General features: G+C 44.6%; 2 protein-coding genes across 5 annotated transcripts in view; one reads left to right on the top strand and one right to left on the bottom strand.

Moving 5' to 3' along the window:
• BRD8 (bromodomain containing 8) overlaps window positions 1-501 on the bottom strand; it is a 284,491-nt gene extending 283,990 nt beyond the window's left edge. For both annotated transcript variants that reach the window (XM_073556914.1, XM_073556915.1), the window contains exons 1-2: window positions 364-501; window positions 151-247 (exon numbers count right to left, since the gene is read on the bottom strand). In XM_073556914.1, coding sequence (XP_073413015.1) covers window positions 151-247; window positions 364-460 — 194 coding nt within the window. In that variant the 5' untranslated portion in view covers window positions 461-501. The remainder of the gene's footprint in view (window positions 1-150; window positions 248-363) is intronic.
• KIF20A (kinesin family member 20A) overlaps window positions 486-25,503 on the top strand; it is a 75,119-nt gene continuing 50,101 nt past the window's right edge. For 2 of the 3 annotated variants that reach the window (XM_073556918.1, XM_073556916.1), the window contains exons 1-6: window positions 656-808; window positions 19,446-19,624; window positions 20,564-20,653; window positions 20,763-20,882; window positions 22,601-22,739; window positions 22,830-23,011. In XM_073556918.1, the coding sequence (XP_073413019.1) occupies window positions 781-808; window positions 19,446-19,624; window positions 20,564-20,653; window positions 20,763-20,882; window positions 22,601-22,739; window positions 22,830-23,011 (738 nt within the window). In that variant the 5' untranslated portion in view covers window positions 656-780. Of the gene's footprint in view, window positions 624-655; window positions 809-19,445; window positions 19,625-20,563; window positions 20,654-20,762; window positions 20,883-22,600; window positions 22,740-22,829; window positions 23,012-25,503 lie in introns of those variants that run through there. The other variant, XM_073556917.1, reaches the window with a different exon arrangement.

Raw genomic sequence — 25,503 nt, 5'->3', positions numbered from 1 at the left:
ACAAAATCTGCAGCGTGTGAATCCGCACCTAATCCGCAGCGTGTGCACACAGCCTTACTCCTGATGCACGGGAGAGCAGAGTGACAACTAGCACACTGCACATGGCGGTTGTCAGGGAGCTGACCCTGCACACAGGTCTGCCTCACTCACCAGTTCTGGTCGCCACTGCGCATCACGGAGGAGGCGAGGCACAGCTTCTCCCGGATAGACCATGGCTCCGTGGGACCGATGCTCAGCAGCTTGTGTTCTAGAGAAAACCACAACTACTGTCAGCCGAAAATAACTGCGCGTATCGTGTAGTGAATATATACATATCCCATGTGTGAGTGTCACGGAGGATAACGGCAAGTCCTCTGTACTTACTCCCAGTTCCGGTCGCCATTTTTTTTTCTCTCATACAATGGAGTAAGAGACCCGCGACGGCGCCGTGTGATGACGTCAGCACGGCTGCAGCGCACATGGCTCATATAGGACGCTAGCCGCGGAATACACAGGGCGGTGCTGACGTCATCCATACTGCCGGACACGTGACCACCTGTAACGTTACTTATTATTACGCCCATATGTCGGAGCGGGGATCTTCACTATCTGTGCCTGCGGGTCAAACGAACACTCTCAGTCAGGTTAGGCGGCGCTTGCTGTGTTCTGATTGGACAGTTTAGAATTTTGTTCTCTGTGATTGGCTGCCTCTCACATAGCGCATTGTGAGTGGCTCGGAGTCTGAGCGCCTGCTTTGAAAGTTTAGTTAGTAGTAGCAGTTGGCCGGTCGCGAGTGCAGAGATGGCCGGAGCTGCGCTTGGACTAGCTGGTGAGTGCGGGCCCCGGGGGGTTTAGGGTGGCACCGGGTGTGCGCACTGCCAGCATGTATTGTTATAGCCATGTGCAGGAAGCGTGCTGTCTGCTTCTAATGTGTGGGACAGTGGTGTGATTTTTGTTCTGCGACGTTTCCGTCATGCGACCTGGTTGCTGCGCCAGTGTCTTCAGTGGTGTGTTGCTGCAGGACGATTTCTAGCCCAATCCTGTCTTGCTGTGTGCATGTAAAGCTCGGGGCTGCTCCCAGTGAGCGAGGGTTACCCAGCAGGGTTCTGGCATGTGGGAGCTAGGAAACCCCTGATCTGTGCGGCACTGAGTGCCCTAAACACAGGTCACCAATATCTGGGAGCTGCTCTTGTTCTGCTACTCCACTGGATAATTTTCTTTTTCAAATTCCGCCGTATCGCCCCAGAGATATGGGCCCTTTTCTCCAGGAGCGTTTCTGTAGGCGGCTACGTGTTATTACCTGCTGAGTACTGCCCCGAATGATGAGGAACAATAGGAAAGATATAATATGGTCATTTTTGACCTGGTAACGGTTCCTCTTGAAAGGGAACCTGTCATGTCCCCAAACACCACCCCCAGACATAGGCTAAAGCTGCAGATAAGGCCAGGTTCACATTGCGTAACCCAGACCGTTCAACGCATAGCGTTGACAGGCTGCGTTAAGCATATAGGCTAACGCGATCACGTTATGCTATACCCGCTAGCGCTGATGATTTATCTGTGCTAGCGGTAACGGAGCCTCAGACGCTGCAGCCCGCGTCCGAGACCCCGTCACTGAATGACGGCACATTGCGAACACATGCCGCTTTACAGCATGCGTCGCAATGCACCTGACAATGGGGGTCAATGTCGGCGTTAACGGACTGCGTTACACCGCAGTGTGACCCCGGCCTAACCCTTATATCTGCAGGCTAGCAGCATTTAGGGACATGATAGGTTCCCTTTAACTCACATAGCCTTTTGTTAGAGAATGAAAAGCAGAGCCAAAGACATGACATTAGTGATGAGCGAACGTGCTGGGATAAGGTGTTATCTGAGCATAAAATGGTTTAGCCAGCTCACCTGTTGTCAGCACGGACTGCAAGAGGACCGCTTGGAAATTCAATGGAAAAAGGAAGGAGGTCCAGCTGATGCAAAAGGCATTGTATTGAAAATTTATATTAAAATCGGCATACCGCAGACAATGAGCAGTAACGCATCAAATCTGAGCATGCTCGGGTGCTGACCCAGTGACTTCAAAGTGCTTGAGAAATATGTTCAAGACACCTTATCCGAAGACGTTCGCTCATCATTCCCTGGTATGAACTTTTCTTTAACTGCCAATGGCATGTGTGCAACTGTATAGCATACAGTGTCAATTGTTTGTGACCTCCGTTACCACTTTTGTCATATTTAACAGACTGAGCAAGCAGGCTGTTAGCTGACACTTATATCAACCAATGATCCCAAAAAATATCATGTGCTTATATTGCGTGTATATATCCTGTCTGTTAAGCTGTGTGCACACGTTGCAGGTTTTTTTGCGTTTTCGCGGTGTTTTTCTGCTGCGAAAATGCATCCCATGCAATCCTATGGGATTCCGCAATGCTGTGCTAATGCTGCGTAATCGCATAGCGGAAAATTCCGCAACATGCCCATTCTTTTTGCGGAATCGCGGCGATTTCGCACCCATAGAATTGCATTGAAATGCTCACTTTACGCATGTGACTATTCCCACCATGTGTAAAGTGAGCGCTCAATGTGCAGATGGTGCCCAGGGTCTGGAGGAGACTCTCCTCCAGGCCCTGGGTACCATAATCCTATAAAAAATAGAGAGATAATCACCCTCCGGCGGCCCCCGGAGTCCTTCCCGCCTCTCACCAGGCTCCTGGCATCTTCCAGTCCCAGTAATGCTTTGCGCGAACGACCGCTGATGATGTCGCGCTCATCTCAGGTCCTTCGCGCAAAGCATTACTGGGACCGGAAGATGCGGGGAGCTCCACAGAGCAGATCGGGAACAGTCGGAAGGTGAGAATAGCAATATTTTTGATTTTTTTAATTATTTAAAAAAAAAAACACCCAAATGATATGCATGAGATTTCTGAAATCTCATAGCATTGGCTGCTACTGTAAAACACAGCTGAAAATTTGCATGTAAAACACGTAAAAAAAATGCCTAGTGTGAACTTAGCCTTAAAGAAAGTGATGACTTTCTTCAGAAGTAAATATTTAAACTAAATTGCATTGTTATATAGCTAAGTGAGGAGGATGACATTTCTTTGTACCGATTAGATTACTGATATAGGGAACTTTCACCATCAGGCTGCATCTTCCTACATGGCTGAAGAAGAAATGATAGCCAGATGTGAGCCTACTGAAATAGTGAATGTGAGGGACAAGGGAAGCACCATTTTGGCTCCCACACTTGGGGTGAAGTACACAGATCCCCAGAAGAACATAACTTCGCCATTTGATCAGAGAATTAGAGGCCACGTGTTAATGAAGGCAATGGGGAGCAGAGCTAGGACCCCTTGCTGTCTTTTGTGCAAGGCGGACAAAATCAATTGGCTATGAAAGGAAACTCCAGACTGAGCATCACCATCATCTAGAGATGAATTATGAGAGTACCGTGTATCTCGGGATTAAGTCCAATATACCACCAGAACTCTGGGAGCACTCAGCACACACCCCTGCGTCTCGTATTTCTCTAGCGGTCCCGGATACAGAGCAATCGAGACTGGCTCTCCAGAACCACTTAGCTGACCCAAGTTTAGACTCTCCATATCGGTCCAGCCCCAGCGAACCCGTTGACATGTCCCGTTTGGACCTCCCACTAGTAAGTTATGACCAATTCTAGTTATTGGGAATTATTTTAGCTAGGAGATCAAGGGAGGAGATTTCAGTCCAACCCAGAGGGGTGCTGTCAAATATGCGAGGGGGCGAGCTAGGGGTTAAAAGCTAGCTACACACATTTAGCCTTTGTCTTTGTTCTGCCATGGAAGCCACATCCTGTTATGTGTGGAGACTGACCAGGAACCAAATAGCGAGATTGCTGATGCGTCACCCGATTTTGTGACGCAACAGCGAACTCGCTACATGTGACACGCAGCAGCGACCGGCCCCCCTCCTGGATATCGTTGATCGTGCTCGACTGTCCTGGGCCATTTTTTCATCGTCGCCGTCCCGCTGGCCAGCATGCATCGCTGTGTTTGACGCCGACGAGCGACCTCGTTGACGACGCAGAACTCAGGGACGCAGGCTGGAATAGTTCAGAATAGCTGCTGTGTGACAACGCACCAGCGATCCTTACCTGGTCGTATCGTTGTCGGGATCGCTGGTGCGTTGCTATGTGAAACGGGACCCTAAGAAGGTACCTGTGGATACGAGAGCTTCATTCGTCAGCAAGTGATAAGCACGGTAACGTGACACAAAGTTGACTGCTATCCCCAAGCTATACCTTACTTTTATTTGTACCTCTGGCTGTAATTTTTGTATATTGCTCTGTATATATTTATAGTATCTAGTGTGCCTTTTGGCAATTAAAATATCAATTAATTTTGGGCTGCTCTTTTATCTCAACCTGATTTCCCATGTCCGATTTGGATGAGAAAAAAAAATTAGAAAAGTCACATTCAGATGTGATACTTGATGGCAAACATGGCCTTGGATCCTGTTTAGGCATGGTTTACCTGTTTTAGCATGACAAGATCTGGCGCAAATCATTTCTTTAGGCTCAATGAACACATGGGCTCCATTAGCAGGACTGAATTCTGTCCTATGAGATCAGGAAATACGACTTCACTGTAAATGTACAGTTCACTGTGTACATGAGCACTAAAGTCAATCCTTAGGATCTGCTTTTATAAAATGTACAATTTTTGATTTGGCGTTTTTAATTATCAACGATGATTACATGGCTTGTATAGATAGCCGCGTTGGCGAATTGACCATTCTTGATTTAGCATTTCATCCTGCTTTCACATAACCGGTGATATTTGTGTGGATAGATATTGTCACGCCGCCTCCGCATACTTACTCGGCCTCTCCCATGCCGCTGCCCGACGGCCACGGCGGTCCCTTCTGACAGGCTCGCGGCCGACAGGGTATCTGCATGCAATGCGCCATCGGCCGCGCCTTCCTCCTGTTACTTGTGTGCTCTGGCAATGCCTTGACCCGGAAGCACCTACAGACCAATGGCAGACCTGACAGGCAACCCCCCCCGAGGGAGGCGCCTGATCGTTGTTTGCTAGCACACTGGGCCCTGATTCCTCGTGTGCTCTCTGCAGTCTGGCAGTCCTGTCTTCGGTGATTCCTGCAGTAGCCTCGCAGTCCTGCCTTCCGTGGTCCCTGCAGTAGCTCCACAGTCCGGTGCTCCGTACCTCCTGCTATCCACACTCCAGTCCTTAAGTCCTACTCCAGGCCTGCCTCCGGTGTTTCTGCTCCATCCTGCTACCCACACTCCAGTCCTTCAGTCCTACTCCAGTCCTGCCTCCCTTGTTCCTGCTCCATCCTATTGTCTGTACTCCGGTCCAGTCTCCAGTGATCCTGCTCTGCTGTATACGCTTCAGTCCCGCACTCCTACTCCAGTCCCTCCTGAGCCGCCCCTCTCGGTACCGGCTATTGTGGTACCCGAACCCCTGGGCCTGCTCCTAACGATGCCTGTATAGGGGTCGGCTTCACCTGGCAGCTCGCCCGGGGCCCCTCGGTGCAACGGTCCAGAGGGTCCACTCCTGGAGTTTTGTCTCCTGACCAGCCGTGGTAACAGACGGCTGTGGAGTCGGAGTTAGTTTTGGTTGGAGACGGTAGAAATGTACCGACTCCAGCTTTAAAAAAAAATGTATTAATATTTCATAATTGAACTTTCATATGAATTTTATAAATGTTACTCAAATATATATATGTTCTATCAAACTATGAACAACAGTGATAAGCAGTTCTGCTGGAGATAGACATTTCTTACTTCTTGTGTGTCACTGTTCTCCACTGCCCTTATCTAATCTTATACTTGGTTAACCTCATGCTGCCCCAACCCCCCTACTTACAATGTATGAAACTGAAAGTGAAAATGTGTTGCAAATTCTTAGTAGTAAAGCTCCTCCTCTAGACTAGATCATACTAGGTGTGCCTCTTCCAAGCATCTCACAGCTGCCTGCTACTCAGAAGAGGAAGACTGTAAGAAGTATTATCCTTTCAACAAACTTTGCATCAGTTAACTGTGAGTACATGAGGAATAATAACAGTATTACTGACCACTATATCAGTTGTACGACCTGGCAATAATTTTGTACAATTGTTTTTAGGAAAAACAATTGTCATTTGGATTGTAAATGCAGAATTAAAAACCTGAGAGTGTCAAAGAAGCATCACATTAAATCAGCTGTATTTGAACATTTCACCATCACTCAAGATAGAAAACATTATGTCTGTCAGTGTATGACAAATGATCCAGACGAAAACAAATGCTGTGAAGCCAAGATGAGTGCATATTCAGGCAAAGATAAAAATGCTCCTACCAGAGCTTCTAATCTAAAGAGACATTTACAGCGCTTTCATCCAGAAGTACTGAAAGCAGTGGATGAGAAAGACTGCATCCAAACCAATGAACCAGTGCCCAGCTCTTCCAGCCAAACTAAGGAGCAGAGAACTTTGCAGCCATCAGTTGCAAGATATTTTGTCAGTGACAAAGTTACTGTGACAATGACAGTAGATACATTTAAAAAACAGATCATAAAGCTTGTTGTAAAGGATAGTGTGCCTATTTCATTATTTTCACGACCAGCTTTTATGTGTCTGAATGGGGAAATAGCCCGCAAGCTTGGTGTTTCTCTGGAGAGAGAGAGTATTAGAAAATTAGTAATCGAAGAAGCTTTTAAACAAAAGGAAGAACTTAAAAAAACTCTCAAGGGACGCTTTCTGTTTCTTAAAATGGATGCCTGCACACGTCACAGAGTGAACTATTTTGCCATCAATGTCCGATTTGTTTGTGACAAAAATGAAATAGTTACCAAGACATTGGCAGTAAAGACACCAAAGCTCATCACACCAGTGAGTTTCTCCAGGTCTTGGTGGAAAAGGTTCTGCAAGACTATGAACTTAAAAAAGAGCAAGTTCTTTCTGTCGTAACTGACAATGCTTCAAATATGATAAGTACTATTAAGCTAATGAATGAGAGTAATGATGGTGACCAGCAGCTAGAAGAACATTCTGGGTCCACAGACACAGAAATGTTTGAACTAGAGGAACACAGTATTGTAACTGAGGAGCAAACTGAAGTTGCTTCAGATGAACAGCAACATGATAGTTTAGATGATCTTGTTGAAACTGTGTCAATATGTTCTTTCATTCATCACATGCGCTGTGTTCTGCATACGCTACAGCTGGCTATAAGACAGTCTGCAAGAAGGACATGCTGCTGCACTGATTGGCAAGGTGAGAAAATTGGCTACTGTTGCCAGAACCCCTAAAGTTGACTCAATTTTGAAGAGACGTGCTGGAAAAGGGGCAATTATTGATCAAGCCGCACGATGGGGCAGTACTTACTTAATGATTCAGCGCTTGGTTGAACTGAAAACCTTTCTTGTAGACATGGCTAACCCTCAACTGACGCTAAATGAAAGTCAGTGGAATCAGGTGACAGAGCTGGAAAAATTGCTAGAGCACCCATTTACAGTGACTAAAAAATTACAAGCAGAGGACTTAACTCTAGGTATTTTCTTAAAGGAGTGGAAGAACCTGATATTTCACCTGTCCCAAAGAGGAGGGTTAATTGCAAGTGGCATTGCTACATCAATGAAACGGAGAGAGGAGCTACTATTACAAAATAACATTCTTTTGGCAGCTGTTTATGTAGACCCAATGCATCAGATTCTTCTAGATAATCAACAGCTAAGTAAAGGAAAAGCTCTGTTTGAAATAGCAGTAAGGATGAAAGGGTTGCAGAACAGTCAGGAGGAACAAGAAGAATTTGGTCGTCCTGCCACATCTTCACCCTCATCATCAACTGATGAAGAATTTAATTTCGAAAAATATTTGGATCACAAGGACCGTGCAAAGCGTTCCCGCATAGAAGAAGAGTCATCCCCATCAAGGAACACAGCCAGTACATTTCAGCAGAATTTTTCATGTGCACTAAAAGAAATTGAGAAATGTGACCGTTCATCAAAAATAACAGTGCAACAAGCGATTCCTCTGTATCCTGACATTGTCAGAGATGTTGCCCGAGTGGTTACTGCTTTGCCACCAACACAAGTTAGTGTAGAGAGGTTGTTCTCTGCTCTCAAAATAATTAGATCAGATTTGAGGGCATCCATAAAGGAGGATCTGACAGAGGCAATACTTTTTCTGAGGACAAATTTATAGATTTCTTCTTAACTGCATAAAAGTGTTTATTGCATATTTACTTACAGTTTAGAAAAGTTTATAAAAGTTATTTGCTATATTCTAATTGTATTCTAATAAATGTAGTTTTTGCTCTAAGTGGTCTGATTACTTATATGATGGTGAGAAACTGAATAAGCACGATGTTTAATATTTTACAACAGTAAATTTGTTGTTATGAATTGGCCATTTATGAAGGAGCCGGAGTCGGAGCCTGAGAAAATCCAGGAGTCGGAGTCGCAACTGTGGCTTACCGACTCCACAGCCCTGGTAACAGATATAGCGAGATCCTGAGAGATGAGTAGACTATTATGCTGCATAACAATTGTCATAGAGAAAAATTAAAATCCATAAATGTATCTCATCACTTTGAACATATGGGATTAATTATAACTACGGGAAGTTAAAAAGAGCTAACACTTCAACTTTCAGGGAAGTAGGACCTCCTGCAGTGACCAGGTAATTACAAAAGGAGATAATAATAATTTTATTTCTATAGCGCCAACATATTCTGCAGCACTTTACATTATCTCTTCTGAGAAGAAGACACCAAGGCTAGGATTCATGTACTTTCAGACGGAAAAGTACACTTCCTAGGCAAGAGCTTCTTCTGTTGTAAACACTGTTCCCAGAGATGACTATTGAGGTTTGCATCGATCCGATATTTAAGAGAGAGATATTTTCGGCATCATAACAAAGTGACAAACATAAAGCATTCGCTCACATCACTGTAAGGCCGGCAGAACACCTCCATTTTAGTATTGCTCCGATGAATGATGCTATGTATGCCGTATTTCCTCTATTGAAAGGTATGGAGCATAACAGGTGCAGTAATTAAAAATCTTTAAATAAAAAAAAAATCTGTTTTGTCATGTGCAGTTAATGATTTAAGGTTTGGACAAGGGATCTCATTTCATACCATGACTAAGACCGCAAGAGGTTGAAACGAGTTGGTTATGGGGACTCCGTCCTTCCTTTCCTTTGTCCATTTGTATTTTTGATACATTTTAATGTCTTGATTAAAAGAATCGATTTTTATTGGATTACACACTGGAGATATTTTTCCTCTAACATTTCTCATTGTGAACCACGCCTCTGATCAATGCGACTCCTTGCGTGCTCAATCAGAGAAACCTGCAGAAGACTGGTGAACTGACTATATTCCTTTTCCCCTTTACCTATTGTGATGCAGTGACCCCTGTGACAGCTAGTGGGCGCTGTATGGACTTCCCAGGACATGCATGCAGGCGTTTCCTTTATTTCGATGGGGAAATGGTGAGCAGCAGGGTTGTGAATGGCCAATATGTATCACAAGGGTGGGTGCCTTGTGATGGAAGCTGGAACATGTGTTGATCAGCAGAGGTACTGCTGAGGGTTTGCTGCAGTGTGGGAGAGCTTCTAGGTGACTTGGTGAGATGGTGGGACCAGTCACCTACAAACCCACCCAGGGGCATGTGTCTGAACGCCCAATGTAAAGCCTGTATGTGCGTGGCTGTGTGGAATAGGACCTGTAGTGAGGTCATGACCATGTGATCCATACCTCACCTGTGGGTGTGGTTATGTACCATATAATGTGCCTGAGGTCTGATCACATGGGGGGAGAGAGTGTACCTGAATGGTTCAGGGTGGAAGGTCCTGGAGGGTCTAGGTGCTGGAAGGTGTGCTGCCTTCCTGAATAGGACCTGCTGCGACCTTGGACCTGGTGAGGCCGGTGTGTTGGGAGTAGGGACGGATCCCTGAATAGCACCCGGTGAAGCGCGAGTGTTGGTGTGATACCTATGTGATATGTATGGTGTGTGCATGAAGAAGATGGGTATCCAGATTCCAGATCAGGTGATCACGAGTCTTATTGTTCACTTTTTGCATTTAATTCAGCACAAGTAGAGAAGAGCTGAACTTGACCGATACATGACCTGTTAGGAACACGGTGGTTTCAGTGAAAAAACAACCACAATGCGCCTGCGTAACACGAGCTGGCCACGAGCTCAAAGATTAACCACGCAGGCGCCAAGCATGAACGTGTTATATAAGCATTACTTGCAGAAAGTACTGCGCATGGTTGAACTGATATCTGATTATAAACAATATAAAACAAAGGGGACTTTCACTGGTAGGGAGGGACGTTTCCAGCAGGCTTTATGGACGCATAACTTCTGTGATGTTGTGTTAACTGGATGTTTCCTCTTTAACCTGTCGATGTCCCCCGAGGGAAGAGTGATGCTACAATATCCGGTAAAAAAACGAATTGATGCTTACTTTTCTCTATTTTATAGATGATGATAATGATCAATGTAATGTTAGACTAGTGCTGCTATAATTCATGTGCCTATAACACATATCAAAGTGTTACCTAAGTCATTAATTACTTAAATGTTTTCTCTTTACTAATAAAATATAAATTGTTTTACCGAAATAAAGACCTAGTAGTCTTTTTGCCTAATTAGTATATTAGTGAGCGCTATGTAAGTAAGGGGCTTGCCCCTCTCGAAGTAAAAATTCGGGAAGACAGTTGGACGGTCTCAGGAGGGGACGGACGTCCTGAATAGCACCCGCTGAGGCCCCTCGACCTGGTGAGGCTGGTGTGTTGGGAGACCCAAGGAGTAGGGTCGGATCCCTGAACAGCACCCGGACAGGCCATGTGTGTTTGCAGAGTCAGTGACGGCACTGCATTGGGGGAACTACTGTCCGTCTGTGGATCTGGACTGTCAGGTGGCCTGGTGAGCAAGACGTTATCCGGGATGGTGATCCCAGTTCGGCAGCTTCCCTGGGAAATAGGTCTGACAAAGAGTCAGCATCTGGAGCCGGAGCTCCTGCGAGGTAACCCTGGACATAGGGATATGCCTGTTGGTGCCTGTTGTGTTCTATGGACATTAATGTACGGCGTGCGGTCGCCCACGGTAACTGGACAGTGAGGAGGTCCAGCGTGTTTAGTGACAGCGTATTCAAGCCGTGTACTATGCAATGTTATGAACTATGTGTAAGCCTGTGAAGTATAACATGGCTTAGGCTGGTTTCACATTTGCGTTTTTTAGCGCTGGAAAAAAACGCACACCTGCGCATGCGTTTTTTCCCCTATATTTAACATGGGTGCGCATACCTGCGCACTGGTCAGCGCATGTATGCGATTTTCATGCGCTGCGTTTTTTTGGGGTGTGCGTTTGTATTTTCCAGACGCAGCATGTTGCATTTTTTGGCCCTGCAAAAAAGCGCATGCGCACATATGCGCACGTTTTGCGCTAAAAATGGCCATTATAGCCTATGGATGCGCATATGTGCGCACTGGCATGCTCATGTATGCGTTTTTTTGCATATGCGTTTTTTTTTTAAACCATGGAATTTAGGGGTTTGGGTTAGAGTTAGGGTTAGTTAAGGGGGTTTAGGGTTAGGGTCAGGGTTAGGGTTAAGTATGGTTTTGTTAAGGATTAGGGTCATGGTTAGGGTCAGGATTAGGGTTAAGTATGGTTTTGTTAAGGGTTAGGGTCAGGGTTAGGGTCAGGATTAGGGTTAAGTATGGTTTTGTTAAGGATTAGGGTCAGGGTTAGGGTCAGGATTAGGGTTAAGTATGGTTTTGTTAAGGATTAGGGTTAGGGTCAGGATTAGGGTTAAGTATGGTTTTGTTAAGGGTTAGGGTTAGGGTCAGGATTAGGGTTAAGTATGGTTTGGTTAAGGGTTAGGGTCAGGGTTAGGGTCAGGGTTAGGGTTAAGTATGGTTTTGTTAAGGGTTAGGGTCAGGGTTAGGGTTAGTTAGGGTTTAGGGTTTGGGTTAGGGTTAAGTATGATTTGGTTAAGGGTTAGGGTCAGGGTTAGGGTTAGTAAAGTCATGGTTTTGGTAGTGTGAGGGGCCACCTAAAAATGTTGGAAAAAAACGCAAACGCGGTAAAAACGCGCTACAAACGCATAAAAACGCTGCGTTTTTTTTCATGCATGCTCATAAAAATGCTTGAAAAAAACGCAGCAGTTGTATGCTTATGTATGCGTTTTTTTGCGGGAAAAACGCGCTGCAAAAAAAAGCAAGTGTGAAACTAGCCTTACGGTGCGGTTTATGATGCCATAATAAACTGCATTGGACTGTTTTAAATGAAAGTGTTCCTGTGTGCATCAATATCGCAGCCAAGCACTAAGAATAAGCGCTACCTTAGGCCTGTTTCACACATCCGTTTTTCCCTTCAGTCAAAATCCGCCAAATTTTTAAAACGGATCCGCCGAAAAAGGGGTGGATCCGTTTTTTCCCCCATAGACTTACATTATTGGCGGATCTTGACTGACAGGAGTCCGTCCCACCCGTTTTTTTTTTACGGATCTGCCAAGATTTTAGCGGCTCCCGGGCGGATGAGACTGACCCTGCAACGTTGTTTTGCTCTGACGGACCGCCAGTTTGAACCGCGCATGCCCGGGATCTTAACTCCGGGAAGCACTTTAACCCGTTAATGCCGTCCCGGGAGCCGCTAAGATCTCCCTCCTCCCCCGAGCATACGACCTCGTCCCGCGGCCCCTGCCTCTTCTCGCGGCCCCTGCATCGGCGATACATTTTTTTCATGACGCCTCTTTAACATTCCTGGATCGGCGGATCCCGTCTATACAACGGTCCGGTGGCACCCATTGATGTCTCGACTGACACGGATCCGTTCTCCGCCTTTTTGGCGGCTGGCAATTGACAGGAAAAACGTAAGTGTGAAACAGGCCTTACACTATGCTATTGATTTTGTGAAGTGAGGAACAAACAGTGGCACAATATATAAATAAAAAATATTGGATCTTAAACTTGACGATTCTCAATCCTTTAATTTTTCCCAAACGTCTGCTGGCGGAATAGTCCAGATACCCTTGTATACCATTTGTTGGGCTCACTTTCAAAACTTTCAAATATATTATCTGGGGTTCATGGAGGCAGATCTGACATTGACACAAGAAGCCATTTTGTTCAGCACTGGATCAATCCCAGAAGCTCAGTAGATGCTTAACCCAAAATAGCTAAAACAGAAGTTATTTATTGAAGTCCATAATGATGATCATTGAAAACAAATGTCTGTCTGCTATGTTCTCAATCCTTGGCTTTTAGATTTCTACAAATGTAGCTAGCAGTTTACATTTGTAACATAGTCTGGTTTCCTGGTAAATTCCTAGCCGTTGATTGCTTGTTTTAGACTCAACTACTTTATTTCCATTATGGGAGGATTGGTTATTTTAAAATCTTGACTACCATGTTTGGTATGGAAGGAAGGTGTGACTCGGTGAGCTGCTCTGCTCAAGCATGACAACCCTTTGGTGTTTAGAAGTTGATTTGCCTAAGGAAAAACTGTTCAATGTAGGTTTTGGTTTTTTGTTTTTTTTTGTAGAACTATTCCATGCACTGAATTAATTTTATATTTGAAGTGAATTAGTACAGTACTATAATGTGTTAGTGTGGAAAACAGATATTTTAGAGCAAAAAATGTCTTGAGGTTTTGGTTTGCGTATTTGTATGATGTATAGCGTAGGGCGCTAGCCAGAGGCGAGGCACTAGTTTCCTTTAACGCCACAGCATGCTACATGAAAGTTTGGATCCTGTCGTGGTGTGTTGACTTGTGCTGTGAGGGCCTTAAACCCCTGCAAGCCACAGGTAGCCAGTGCTGTGGTCTGGCCAGGACCATGGGTTCCACAGTTCAAAGAGAGAGACCATTGTTCCAAAAAAATAACACTCTACTTAACGTTTACTTGGTAAGGGTTATATACAAGGGCTAGTGGATACAAAGTCTTATGGACTTTTCTTTCACTATATGAAGTTTACGACAGGGCTAGTGAGGAACACTTTCTCCCTACTTTGCCACAACCCATCTTTAACACTACAGTTCTCATCAGCAACTCTCCTAACTTGCTTAACGGTTCCACATCCTATTTCTTCCTCTACTGGCACCCTTGACCTACCTCTCGGGAGTACCACTTGCTCAGTCCTGTTTAGGCCTATCACCCTCTGCGTTACAAGCTAGAGGGTCTTGTGGCTCGATGTCCTTTCCAAGGACCCTTCTCCGGAAGGCCACTCTTTCTCATCAGTCACTTTTTTTTGGATTGCATTGTCCCTTAGGGCATGTTCCCACGGTCAGTAAACGCTGCAGGTTGGACGCTGCGTACATCCGCAGCGTTAAACCCGCAGCGGCCAGATGATACACCATAGCGAATGGGATTTCAAGAAATTCCATCTCCACTATGCGTACACAGACGCCTCCGGTTTCCCTGCGGAGACGCACATGCGGTGCGTCTTACCAGACCGCAGCATGTCAATGTAGCGGAGACACTCTCCGCTGCATAACTTTCCCATACACTGTCATTAGATGCGGTAAAACCGCAATATCTTTCTAGTCACATGCCTAAGTGCAGGAACACCGCTTACTACGCATATGTACTAACTTAAATAATGTACCTTGTTTCAGCCAGAAGTTTGCGTATGCTGAGCTTGATCGCGAGAACTGCAGTGCACGTCGTCTCCAGAGACAGGGTTATCAGCGGTCACTAGCCAAGTTCTTACGATCAGTTGACCGCGAGAACTGCAGTGCACGTCGTCTCCAGAGACAGGGTTATCAGCGGTCACTAGCCAAGTTCTTACGATCAGTTGACCGCGAGAACTGCAGTGCACGTGAGCACCGGAGACCGAGCTATCTCAGATGATCATCTTCAAGCTCTGCTGTGTCTGGATGTCAGGCTGAGTGCTGGCATAATGCCACCGTTCAGACAAAGGCATCCAGATGTAGCAGGGCTGGACTAGTCGTGGGACAGTATGTATATCTTCTTGGCGGACAGGTAAAAGGATATTGTTGCTTTATTTTAACCCCTTAGCGACCGCCGATAGGCCTTTTAACGGCGGTATTTAACTGTACTAAAACCACAGCGCCGCTAATTCACGGCGCTGTGGAGAAAGTGAATTGCGCCCCCCAGTGTCGGATTTTCTCCGGGGTCTCGGCTGCCGGGGGTAGCCGAGACCCCAGAGAACATGAATCGGTCAGTTTTTACCGACCCCGCTTTTGCGATCGCCGTTATTAACCCTACACTGTGTTCCAAATTATTATGCAAAAAATATTTCCTCATGTTTTCTCTAAATTACCTATGAATTGCAGTCATTGTTATTTTCCAGTCATCTACTATTCTAGTATAATTGCAATGTTTTTGAACAAACTGCCTATGAAAACAGTATATTTTTCAAAATAATAAACACTCAAAATGCATGTTCCAAATTATTTTGCACAGCAGAGTTTTCAACCTTTTTATTTGTATTCTGAACAAAAAAATGGTCAATTGTGAAATTATAAGCATTATCAGCTTTTTACAAAATGAAATCAAACAGTTTTCAAGTCAAAACTTTATTCTAGGTGGTTATGTGGTGTCCCTGAGGCTTCAGTCGCCACAGAGGTACTGCACCTTCTCCTAAGGTGTAGTACCCCACCATCCAGGTAAGGTGGGAACTCCTGACCACGCTCCACACCTGCATTCCACACACAGGATAGTTCAGTGGGGCCACCTAACAGCTTCAGGCTGGGGGTTAGCAGAGCACCCCTCGTGGAACCCTGCTTCGTAACACGAGATGTGGAGTAAGATGATACAAAAGAGTGGGAAGAGTGAAAGTTATGGGTTAGTTGGTTAGAGGAGAGAGAAGATGGGTGTCTCAGGGACGTGCTGCAGCAGGTCCCAGTGATCTGGGCTGCTGGCACGAGAAAGACCAGTGAAAGAGACTGATAAGATTGATAACCTAACCTTCCATAAGAGAGAGAGACCAGATCGGAACAAAGGAGAATAGAAGGATGGTGGGAAGCAGGTTGAAAAAGAGAGAGAACCCTTCCAGTCCAGAGAGCGCAAAGGCCTAAAGGCGCATTGGAGGAGTCGTTCAGTGAGGTACATGTTGGCGGAGTGTGGAAGGGAGAATCCTATCCTGCCTGGAGGTTGGCTGGAGCCCTGACCTGGAGAACACAGTGCGGAGGCAGGCAGGCAGTTGTGTGAACTGCAAACAGTGAGTAAAGCTTTGGAACCGCATACTCGGGTGTCCTCCAGTTATTCCCGCACCACTACACCTGGGTACCAGCATCAATACCATTCTGCACCTCTCCGCATCCATTGCACCTACACTGCCCTGGGACTAGAGCTCCACCTGTGGGGAGCTACACCATCTTTGCTGCACCACACCATCAGTCCCAGCGGATCTGCATGCAGCGTTGGCTCAATATCTTACTTGCCAAACAACACGGGTGGCGTCACAAACTAACTTTAACACCATTATCATCACCGCCATTGATATTGGGCGCCCAGGGCCACGGACCGGGTCACCGCCGCTGTGACACATTCCCACCTTGACACCGGCCTGGTACCGAGTACCCCGCTGCCCTGTGTGTGCGAGGGCGACCCATGTGCAAAGCAGAAATCAAAGCAAAAGGTGGCTACTTTAAAGAACCTAGAATATAAGACACAGAGTATTTTCAGTTGTTTCACACTTTTTTGTTAATTATATAATTCCACATGTGTTAATTCATAGTTTTGATGCCTTCAGAGTGAATCTACAATTTTCATAGTCATGAAAATAAAGAAAAGATGTGGTGATGAATGCAGTCTATTTATTCCAACTATCAATTGATGTTACTGAAGACAAGCAATGCCTGTCCTGGGCGTCCTTTTGGGCAGCTATGAGGTGTCCCTGACTGGTGCTAAAAAAAGGAGTGTTAGTCTGTGTGCTACCCGGCTTTCATTCTTTTTGGTACAGATTTATGGATAGACAGATATGGATAAATGGATATATAAATAGAGCAGATTTCTAATCTGCTTTTGCTATTGAAAACATTATCTATGAGCTCAAAAACCTTTCAGGTGATGTGGTTTTTTAAAAAGCTGATCTGCTTTTGCAACTGAAAAACGTAGGGAGAACGCTGTGTGTGAATGTAGCCTTAGATCAGGCATAGAACAGTCATTTATAGGACATTTCATAACTTTCCCAAATTCCTATGAAAAAATATTCAGCACATTCTGCATTGAACTACTGTACCCAATTTATTATATATTGTCGGAGTCTGTCCATTTTATACCGACTCCGACTCCACAGCCCTGCTGGTAACTAAGGTACACAGCGGGTAACTAAGTGACGCGCGCCCTTAGTTACCCGCGGTTTACGTTAGAAACCAGCGTCCAGATTGCTGGTCTCCCGCCTGCCACACTCAGCGATGCGTGCTGGCCAACGGGAGACCAACGATCAAAAAAATGTCCAGGCCATTCGAGCACGATCGGCGATACCGGCAGGGGGTCGGTCGTTGATACCTGTCACACACAGCGATGTCACTGGTGAGATCGCTGTTGCGTCACAAAACTTGCGACTCAGCAGCGATCTCGCTGTGTGTGACGGGGGCTTTACACTATACATTACAACACCATTCAATTCACATGGCACAGTACAGTGGGTAAGGAAAGTATTCAGACCCCTTTTAAATTTTTCACTCTTTGTTTCATTGCAGCCATGACAGGTGTGTGCCTTTTACAAATCAAATCCTATCAGTTTAAACACAACTGAACTCCAATGAAGGAGTAGAACCATTTCAAGGAGGATCACAAGGAAATGGACAGCATGTGACTTAAACATGAGTGTCTGAGCAAAGGGTCTGAATACTTATGAGCATATGATATTTCAGTTTTTCGTTTTAATAATTATGCAAAAATTTCTACACTTCTGTTTTTTCAGTCAAGATGGGGTGCAGAGTGTACATTAATGATAAAATATGAACTTTTTTGAATTTACCAAATGGCTGCAATGAAACAGTGAAAAATTTAAAGGGGTCTGAATATTTTCCGTACCCGCTGTATATACAAAGATGTATGACCTTATTCACATTACAATACAACACATGCGATTGGTGTCTTCAGGGCTAGGAACACGACAGCACAGTCCACCATCCTAACAAATAATATAACCTAGACATAATGGGAATACAAATCTTAGCAATGTTTATTATGTCACAGTAAATCATCTCATTGGATGAATAAGTGAAAAATATAAGAACTTCAATGGATGACCCAGTTAGTTTCATACTTGCGTCTGTTACACATAACTAGAGGCGAATCGTGCATCTGCGAGGATTCTAACATATTATGCAAGCACTCCCAAGGTACTCTGATACGCTATCACTCATCACTAATTGGGTTTTTTCTATCTGCTCTGAGAGCCTTTAGGGTGTGTGCAGACGCTGCGGATTAATCCGCATGGATTTTGCAAAAACCGCAGATAAACCGCAGGTCAAAAGACCTGCGGATTATCTGCGGTTTGGTCCTGCGGATTCACCATCTCCACAATGGTGGAGATAGGAACCCGCTGCGGATTCCGCAGAAAGAATTGACATGTCACTTCTTTCTGCGGTTTCAAAACCGCAGCAAATCCGCTGATTTTTCCGCAACGTCTACACAGCGTTTTTTTTTTTTACCATTCATTTGAATGGTACAGTACACCGCAGCTAAAACTGCTGCGGGTCCGCAGCGGCCAGAAACGCAGCGGAATCCGCAGCGTGTGCACATACCCTTATAGTGAGCAGCTGATTTCCATGGAGCTCTGCCGCTAGTGCATGCCCAGATCCTGGCCAAGGATATGCAATAGCTACATTACAATAGAGGAGCCAACATGCCTAACTTACCAGCTACCTCTTTCCCACACTTTGATTTATATACTGCAATCAGCTGCTCATCTACTAAGCTGCTATCATCATTCTTGCAAAATCACCACCCCTCACCATCAGCAACTCTCCTAATCACAAGTCTTAGGGTCCCGTTACACATAGCTACGCTCCAGCGATCCTGACAATGATACGGGATCGCTGGTACGTCGCTACATGGTCGCTAGTAAGCTGTCAAACAGGCATATCTACTCAACGATACGGCGATCCGTATAATGACCTCGGCGGTCGTTGGTACCTTGTCACACAGCAGCTATTCTGACGACTCAGACCTCGATAGGCGTGCTTCAACGAGGTCGCTCGTCATTGTTATGGCGTGAAACACAGCGATGCATGCTGGCCAGCGGGACCCCAACTATCAAAAAATGGTCTAGGACATTCGAGCATGATCAGCGATATCGCAGCGGGGGGCCGGTCGCCGCTATGTGTGTCACGTATTGAGATAGCTGGCGAGCTCGCTGTTGCGTCACAAAATCTGTGATGTTTCAGCGATCTCACTACATGTGAAGTACCCTTTATTATGTTCTTTGTATATAGCAGTCTACAACTGGAGACCTACTGAAAACTTCTTATGACTTTGAACTGGCTTTGTTTCTTTTATAGGAAAAGACATTAAGAGCCCAAACATGACATGCAATGTAATTTCTCCGGGGCTCGGTGTGCTTTCTGATGATGACAGTCCAGTGTTTGAATCCACAGCTGCTGACTGTGCAGCGGGTATCCGGAAAGATCTTCTTGATGATTTCTCCTGCATTTCACCCGGACTAGGACAGACTTCTCTGGTATGGACAAGTGATTTAGACCTTTGACAAGTTACATATAAAAGTTATCCTTGGGCCTCATTCAAAAGTTAGTTTATGTACGTGTATTTTTCATAGAACATTTACCCATTCTAGTCATTGGAGCTATTTTTGTATCCCTTTTTTATTTTTATTTTTTTATTTTTTTTTAAAGGCAGTGTCTCCACTAAAAAAAAATCCTATTCATGGATTAAAACTGTTCACAAAAGTCCACGAGTCCATGAAAAATTGCAGACCGCACACATTACAATACTTGTGCTTTCTGTTTTACCTTTTTAATGACTTAGGATAGCTTTTGCAATTTTATTTTTCATGAGAAAATCGCTGATAGTAAAAATGGACACATTGACCAAACTGATGCAAATCTGAGCCTATACACTGTTGGAAATGGTACCGTGTCCTGCTTGTGAGAAAATCACGTGATGAGCTGTCTGGATAATTATTCAAATACCACCAACAGACACTGCTAAATGCAGTGTGCAAAAAAAGCCTTAAGTTCAGTTACCACAAAAAGTGTGTGTGTGGGGGGGGGGGGGGGGGGTTTAAATAAAAGGGTAAATACTCGTTTTATTTGCAAATTTTCCCCTTAGACTTGAATAAAGATGTAGAAAATCTGCAGGGGAGAAAAAACACCTACTTTTAGTGCGTTTCTGCAGTCACAGCACTTATATTCTAAACATGTGTATGTATTAATAAAATGTCATCAAAGCTGAACTATCAAAATATTTCCAAAATCAAAGTTTAAATTAAAACAAGGCATACCAAAAAAAAAGCTAAAAATCACATTTTGAAAAAATTGTAATAAAACACAATTAAAAATTGCTAATAGCCTAAATAAACTGGTGCAGCAGAAATGCTTCCAAAAATCTGCAGTATAATTACACGCACATGTTATACAGTCTTTCTTATTTATACTTCTAGATATCTGCCAATGAAAGCACCGATAAAGTTATGGTATATGTCAGGATTCGACCATTTGTAGATGGCGAGCTAGAGAAAAAAGACGACCAGGTAAGGAAAATGAGCCGTTTCTGTGATGTGTTTGAAAGCCAGTTGGTGGTGTGTGTTTTGTGTCCTTCGACGCCAATTTTTATTTTTTAAATTTCTTTTACCCCTACAGGGTTGTGTTGTGGTAGAGGATCAGGAGACTTTGGTCTTGCGAGCCCCCAAAGACTCTCTTGCTATGAGACACATTGAACGCGGGCAGGGACAGAGTGCACACAAATTTACATTTTCTCATGTAAGTAAATTTGTATCACTTTTCAAGCTATATGTACAGTTTTGGCCAAAAGTATTGACACCCCTGCAATTTTGTCAGATAATACTCAGTTTCTTCCTGAAAATGATTGCAAACACAAATTCTTTATTATCTTTATTTAATTTGTCTTAAATGAAAAAACACAAAAAGAATTGTCCTAAAGCCAAATTGGATATAATTCCACACCAAACATAAAAAAGAGGGTGGACAAAAGTATTGGCACTGTTCGAAAAATCATGTGATGTGTCTCTAATTTGTGTAATTAACAGCACCTGTAACTTGCCTGTGGCACCTAACAGGTGTTGGCAATAACTAAATCACACTTGCAGCCAGTTGACATGGATTAAAGTTGACTCAACCTCTGTCCTGTGTCCTTGTGTGTACCACATTGAGCATGGAGAAAAGAAAGAAGACCAAAGAACTGTCTGAGGACTTGAGAAACCAAATTGTGAGGAAGCATGAGCAATCTCAAGGCTACAAGTCCATCTCCAAAGACCTGAATGTTCCTGTGTCTACCGTGCGCAGTGTCATCAAGAAGTTTAAAGCCCATGGCACTGTGGCTAACCTCCCTAGATGTGGACGGAAAAGAAAAATTGACAAGAGATTTCAACGCAAGATTGTGCGGATGTTGGATAAAGAACCTCGACTAACATCCAAACAAGTTCAAGCTGCCATGCAGTCCGAGGGTACAATAGTGTCAACCTGTACTCTCCGTCGGCGTCTGAATGAAAAGGGACTGTATGGTAGGAGACCCAGGAAGACCCCACTTCTTACCCCGAGACATAAAAAAGCCAGGCTGGAGATTGCCAAAACTTACCTGAAAAAGCCTAAAACGTTTTGGAAGAATGTTCTCTGGTCAGATGAGACAAAAGTAGAGCTTTTTGGGCAAAGGCATCAACATAGAGTTTACAGGAGAAAAAAGAGGCATTCAAAGAAAAAAAAACACGGTCCCTACAGTCAAACATGGCGGAGGTTCCCTGATGTTTTGGGGTTGCTTTGCTGCCTCTGGCACTGGACTGCTTGACCGTGTGCATGGCATTATGAAGTCTGAAGACTACCAACAAATTTTGCAGCATAATTCAGGGCCTAGTGTGAGAAAGCTACGTTTCCCTAAGAGGTCATGGGTCTTCCAGCAGGACAATGACCCAAAACACACTTCAAAAAGCACTAGAAAATGGTTTGAGAGAAAGCACTGGAGACTTCTAAGGTGGCCAGCAATGAGTCCAGACCTGAATCCCATAGAACACCTGTGGAGAGATCTAAAAATGGCAGTTTGGAGAAGGCACCCTTCAAATATCAGGGACCTGGAGCAGTTTGCCAAAGAAGAATGGTCTAAAATTCCAGCAGAGCATTGTAAGAAACTCATTGATGGTTACCGGAAGCAGTTGGTCGCAGTTATTTTGGCTAAAGGTTGTGCAACCAAGTATTAGGCTGAGGGTGCCAATACTTTTGTCTGGCCCATTTTTTGGAGTTTTGTGTGAAATGATCAATGTTTTGCTTCATTCTCTTTTGTGTTTTTTCATATAAGACAAATTAAATGAAGATAATACCAAAGAATTTGTGATTGCAATCATTTTCGGGAAGAAACTGAGTATTATCTGGCAAAATTGCAGGGGTGTCAATACTTTTGGCCAAAACTGTATTACTTTTTTGTCTTTTCTTTGTGTTTTAGTGGTGGTTCATTGTGGTTTTCTCAATAGATTTTTGGACCAGATATTGGACAGAAACCGTTTTTTGATGGAACGATGAAACATGTGGTGAAAGATGCCCTAAATGGTCAAAACTGGTTGGTGTATACGTACGGAGTGACCAACTCAGGAAAAACATACACTATTCAAGGCACGTTGGTTTGTTTGTTTGTTTTTTTTTACTTTTCAGATTTGCATTGTCTAAGTATCCTATATATATTTATTTTTTTTTACTCGCCAGGAACTAACAAAGATGGTGGTATTCTTCCTCGCTCCATAGCCCTTATTTTCAATAGTGTTCAAGACCGTCTGTACAAAAGTTCTGACCTCAAACCTCTGTCCAATGAGGTAATCTGGCTGGATAGCAAACAAGTACGTCAAGAAGAGATGAAGAAAGTTTCTGTGCTCTCTAATTTGCGTGAGGTGAGTGAAGATATGTCAGTCATGTTGTCCCTAAACTAATAAATGAAGCAAAGATTTAAAGAGTATCTTTCATTTTTAAGGTTGTCTCTTGAGCAACTAACCATTCTGTAATCTCCGTATTTTCTATTCATTTGGTGTTTAATTTGGCAGGGAAAGGATGCTGGGGCACTCTAAGTGACATTTCTTGTCAGCAGCAGAGCTATAGCATTGGCAGAATAAGTGCTGAGCTTTTTAGTTACACTAAAACGCATTCAGTTTTCATCAGTGTAGATTGAGAACAAACCACTATTACTATATACATACAGAGAAAACTGGTTATTTGAACACTCACAAATCAGGAACGTCAGCCATGATTAGGACAACTGCTTGTGGGGGCTGGTTAGTGATTTTTGTAAGATTTGTGTCAGCAGCTTGTAAGGACCAGTAAGGAGGCGTTGGTCTGCTCCTATCACCAAAATGTACCTTTCAGGTTATCCCTCAAGTACCCTCACTTGTCTTTTCCTTCTTTTGAGGTCCATGCCGTCAGACTCTACACCCCCTTCTCCATGCGAGTGGCGGTGGTATATCGTCCTCCCGGCCGCTCCCATCAGTTCCTGAATCATTTTGCCACTAGGCTTCCATATTTTCTCTCCTGTGACATCCTTACCCTCATCATGGGCGATTTCAACATCCCCATTGCTCTTCCCCTCTCCCCATCTGCTACTCACCTTTTATCTCTAACCTCCTCATTTGGCCTTTTGCAGCTTACTAATTCTCCAACCCTTGAAGACGGAAACTCCCTCGACTTGGTCTTCTCTCGGCTTTGTGCAGTGGATGATTTTGCAAACTCCCCTCTCCCGCTCTCTGACCACAACCTTCTTTCATTTTCTATCAAGAACTGCCAAGGCTGCTCAGGTCACCCCCACTGTCCATATTTATAGAAACATACAGGCCATTAACACCCAGAAACTCATGAAGAACTTGCAGTCTTCATTGGCCCCTATCTCCTCCCTCTCATGTCCTCATTCTGCATTGAAGCATTACAATGAAACACTTCAAAGTGCCCTGGATGAATTTGCACCTCCTATACATAGAACACCACAACACAGACAGCGACAACCCTGGCACACCCTGCAAACACGTTTCCTGCAGCGGTGCTCCAGGTGCGCCGAACGTCTGGAGAAAATCCAACCTACCCGAAGATTTCATCCATTATAAGTTTATGCTTCGAACATACAACACTGCCCTTCACCTCTGGAAAAAAAACCTATTTCTACACCCTCATCACCTCACTGTCCAATAACCCTAAACGTCTCTTTGACACTTTTCATTCTCTATTCAACCCAAGAGTACAGGCCCCAACCATGGAGCTTCGAGCTGACGATCTGGCCAATTACCGTATATACTCGAATATAAGCCGAGATTTTCAGCCCATTTTTTTGGGCTGAAAGTCCCCCTCTCGGCTTATATTCGAGTCATATACACCGAGGGGGGGCGGGGGTGTCAGGTCATATTTACCCGTCCTGACGCTGTCTCTTGAGCCCCCAGCTTCTCCACGCTCTCTTCCTGCCTTCAGCGGTCACATGGTACCGCTCATTAAAACTCATGAATATGCGCATATTCATGAGTTTTAATGAGCGGTATCACATGACCGCTGAACGCAGGAAGAGAGCGCGGAGAAGCTGGGGGCTCAAGAGACAGCGTCAGGACGGGTAAGTATAGTGATACTCACCTGTCCTGCGTCCATGGCTGCTTGCTGCTGTCTGTCATCGGTCAGTGACTTCAGACAGCAGAGGGCGCGGTGACGTGAGTAGTGCGCGCCGCGCCCCCTGCAGTCTGAACATCACTGACCAATGACGTGGCAGATAGCGGTGAGCAGCCATGGACGCAGGACAGGTGAGTATCTGACACCCAGCGACGGAGAGGTGAGTATGTCGTTTTTTTTTTTATTTTTACATGCAGCGGCAGCACATGGGGGAATAATCTAAGGAGCTTCTTATGGGGTCAGCATATGGGGGAATAATCTACGGAGCTTCTTCTGGGGACACCATATGGGGGAATAATCTATGGAGCATTTCCCACCCTAGGCTTATACTCAAGTCAATAAGTTTTCCCAGTTTTTTGTGGCAAAATTAGGGGGGTCGGCTTATACTCGAGTATATACGGTACTTAAAGAAAAAATGGGAGAATTTCCTGTCGGATCCGGTCAAATCACCTCATACCATGCACTGTCCTCCCTCCCCCACTGCATCTAGCTCACATTCTGATTTTGAACCAGTCACAGAAGTAGTAAGCAGGCTTGCATCTTCTCGCCCAACCACTTGCACCAGTGACCTATTTCCGTCACATCTACCCCTCACCTAACTAAAATATTTAACCTCTCTTCTGGTATTCTGGTATCTTTCCCTCCTCATTTAAGCATGCCATCATACATCCACTACTTAAAAAACCATCCCTTGACCAAAACTGTGCCACTAACTATAGACCTGTCTAATCTTCCCTTCATCTCTAAA

Source organism: Dendrobates tinctorius, unplaced genomic scaffold, assembly GCF_039654945.1.
Source record: "Dendrobates tinctorius isolate UK_male_01 unplaced genomic scaffold, ASM3965494v1 ptg000241l, whole genome shotgun sequence".
Classification (NCBI taxonomy): domain Eukaryota; kingdom Metazoa; phylum Chordata; class Amphibia; order Anura; family Dendrobatidae; genus Dendrobates; species Dendrobates tinctorius.
The sequence above is the reverse complement of the archived record's forward strand: the minus strand, read 5'-3'. Positions and strand labels throughout refer to the sequence as shown.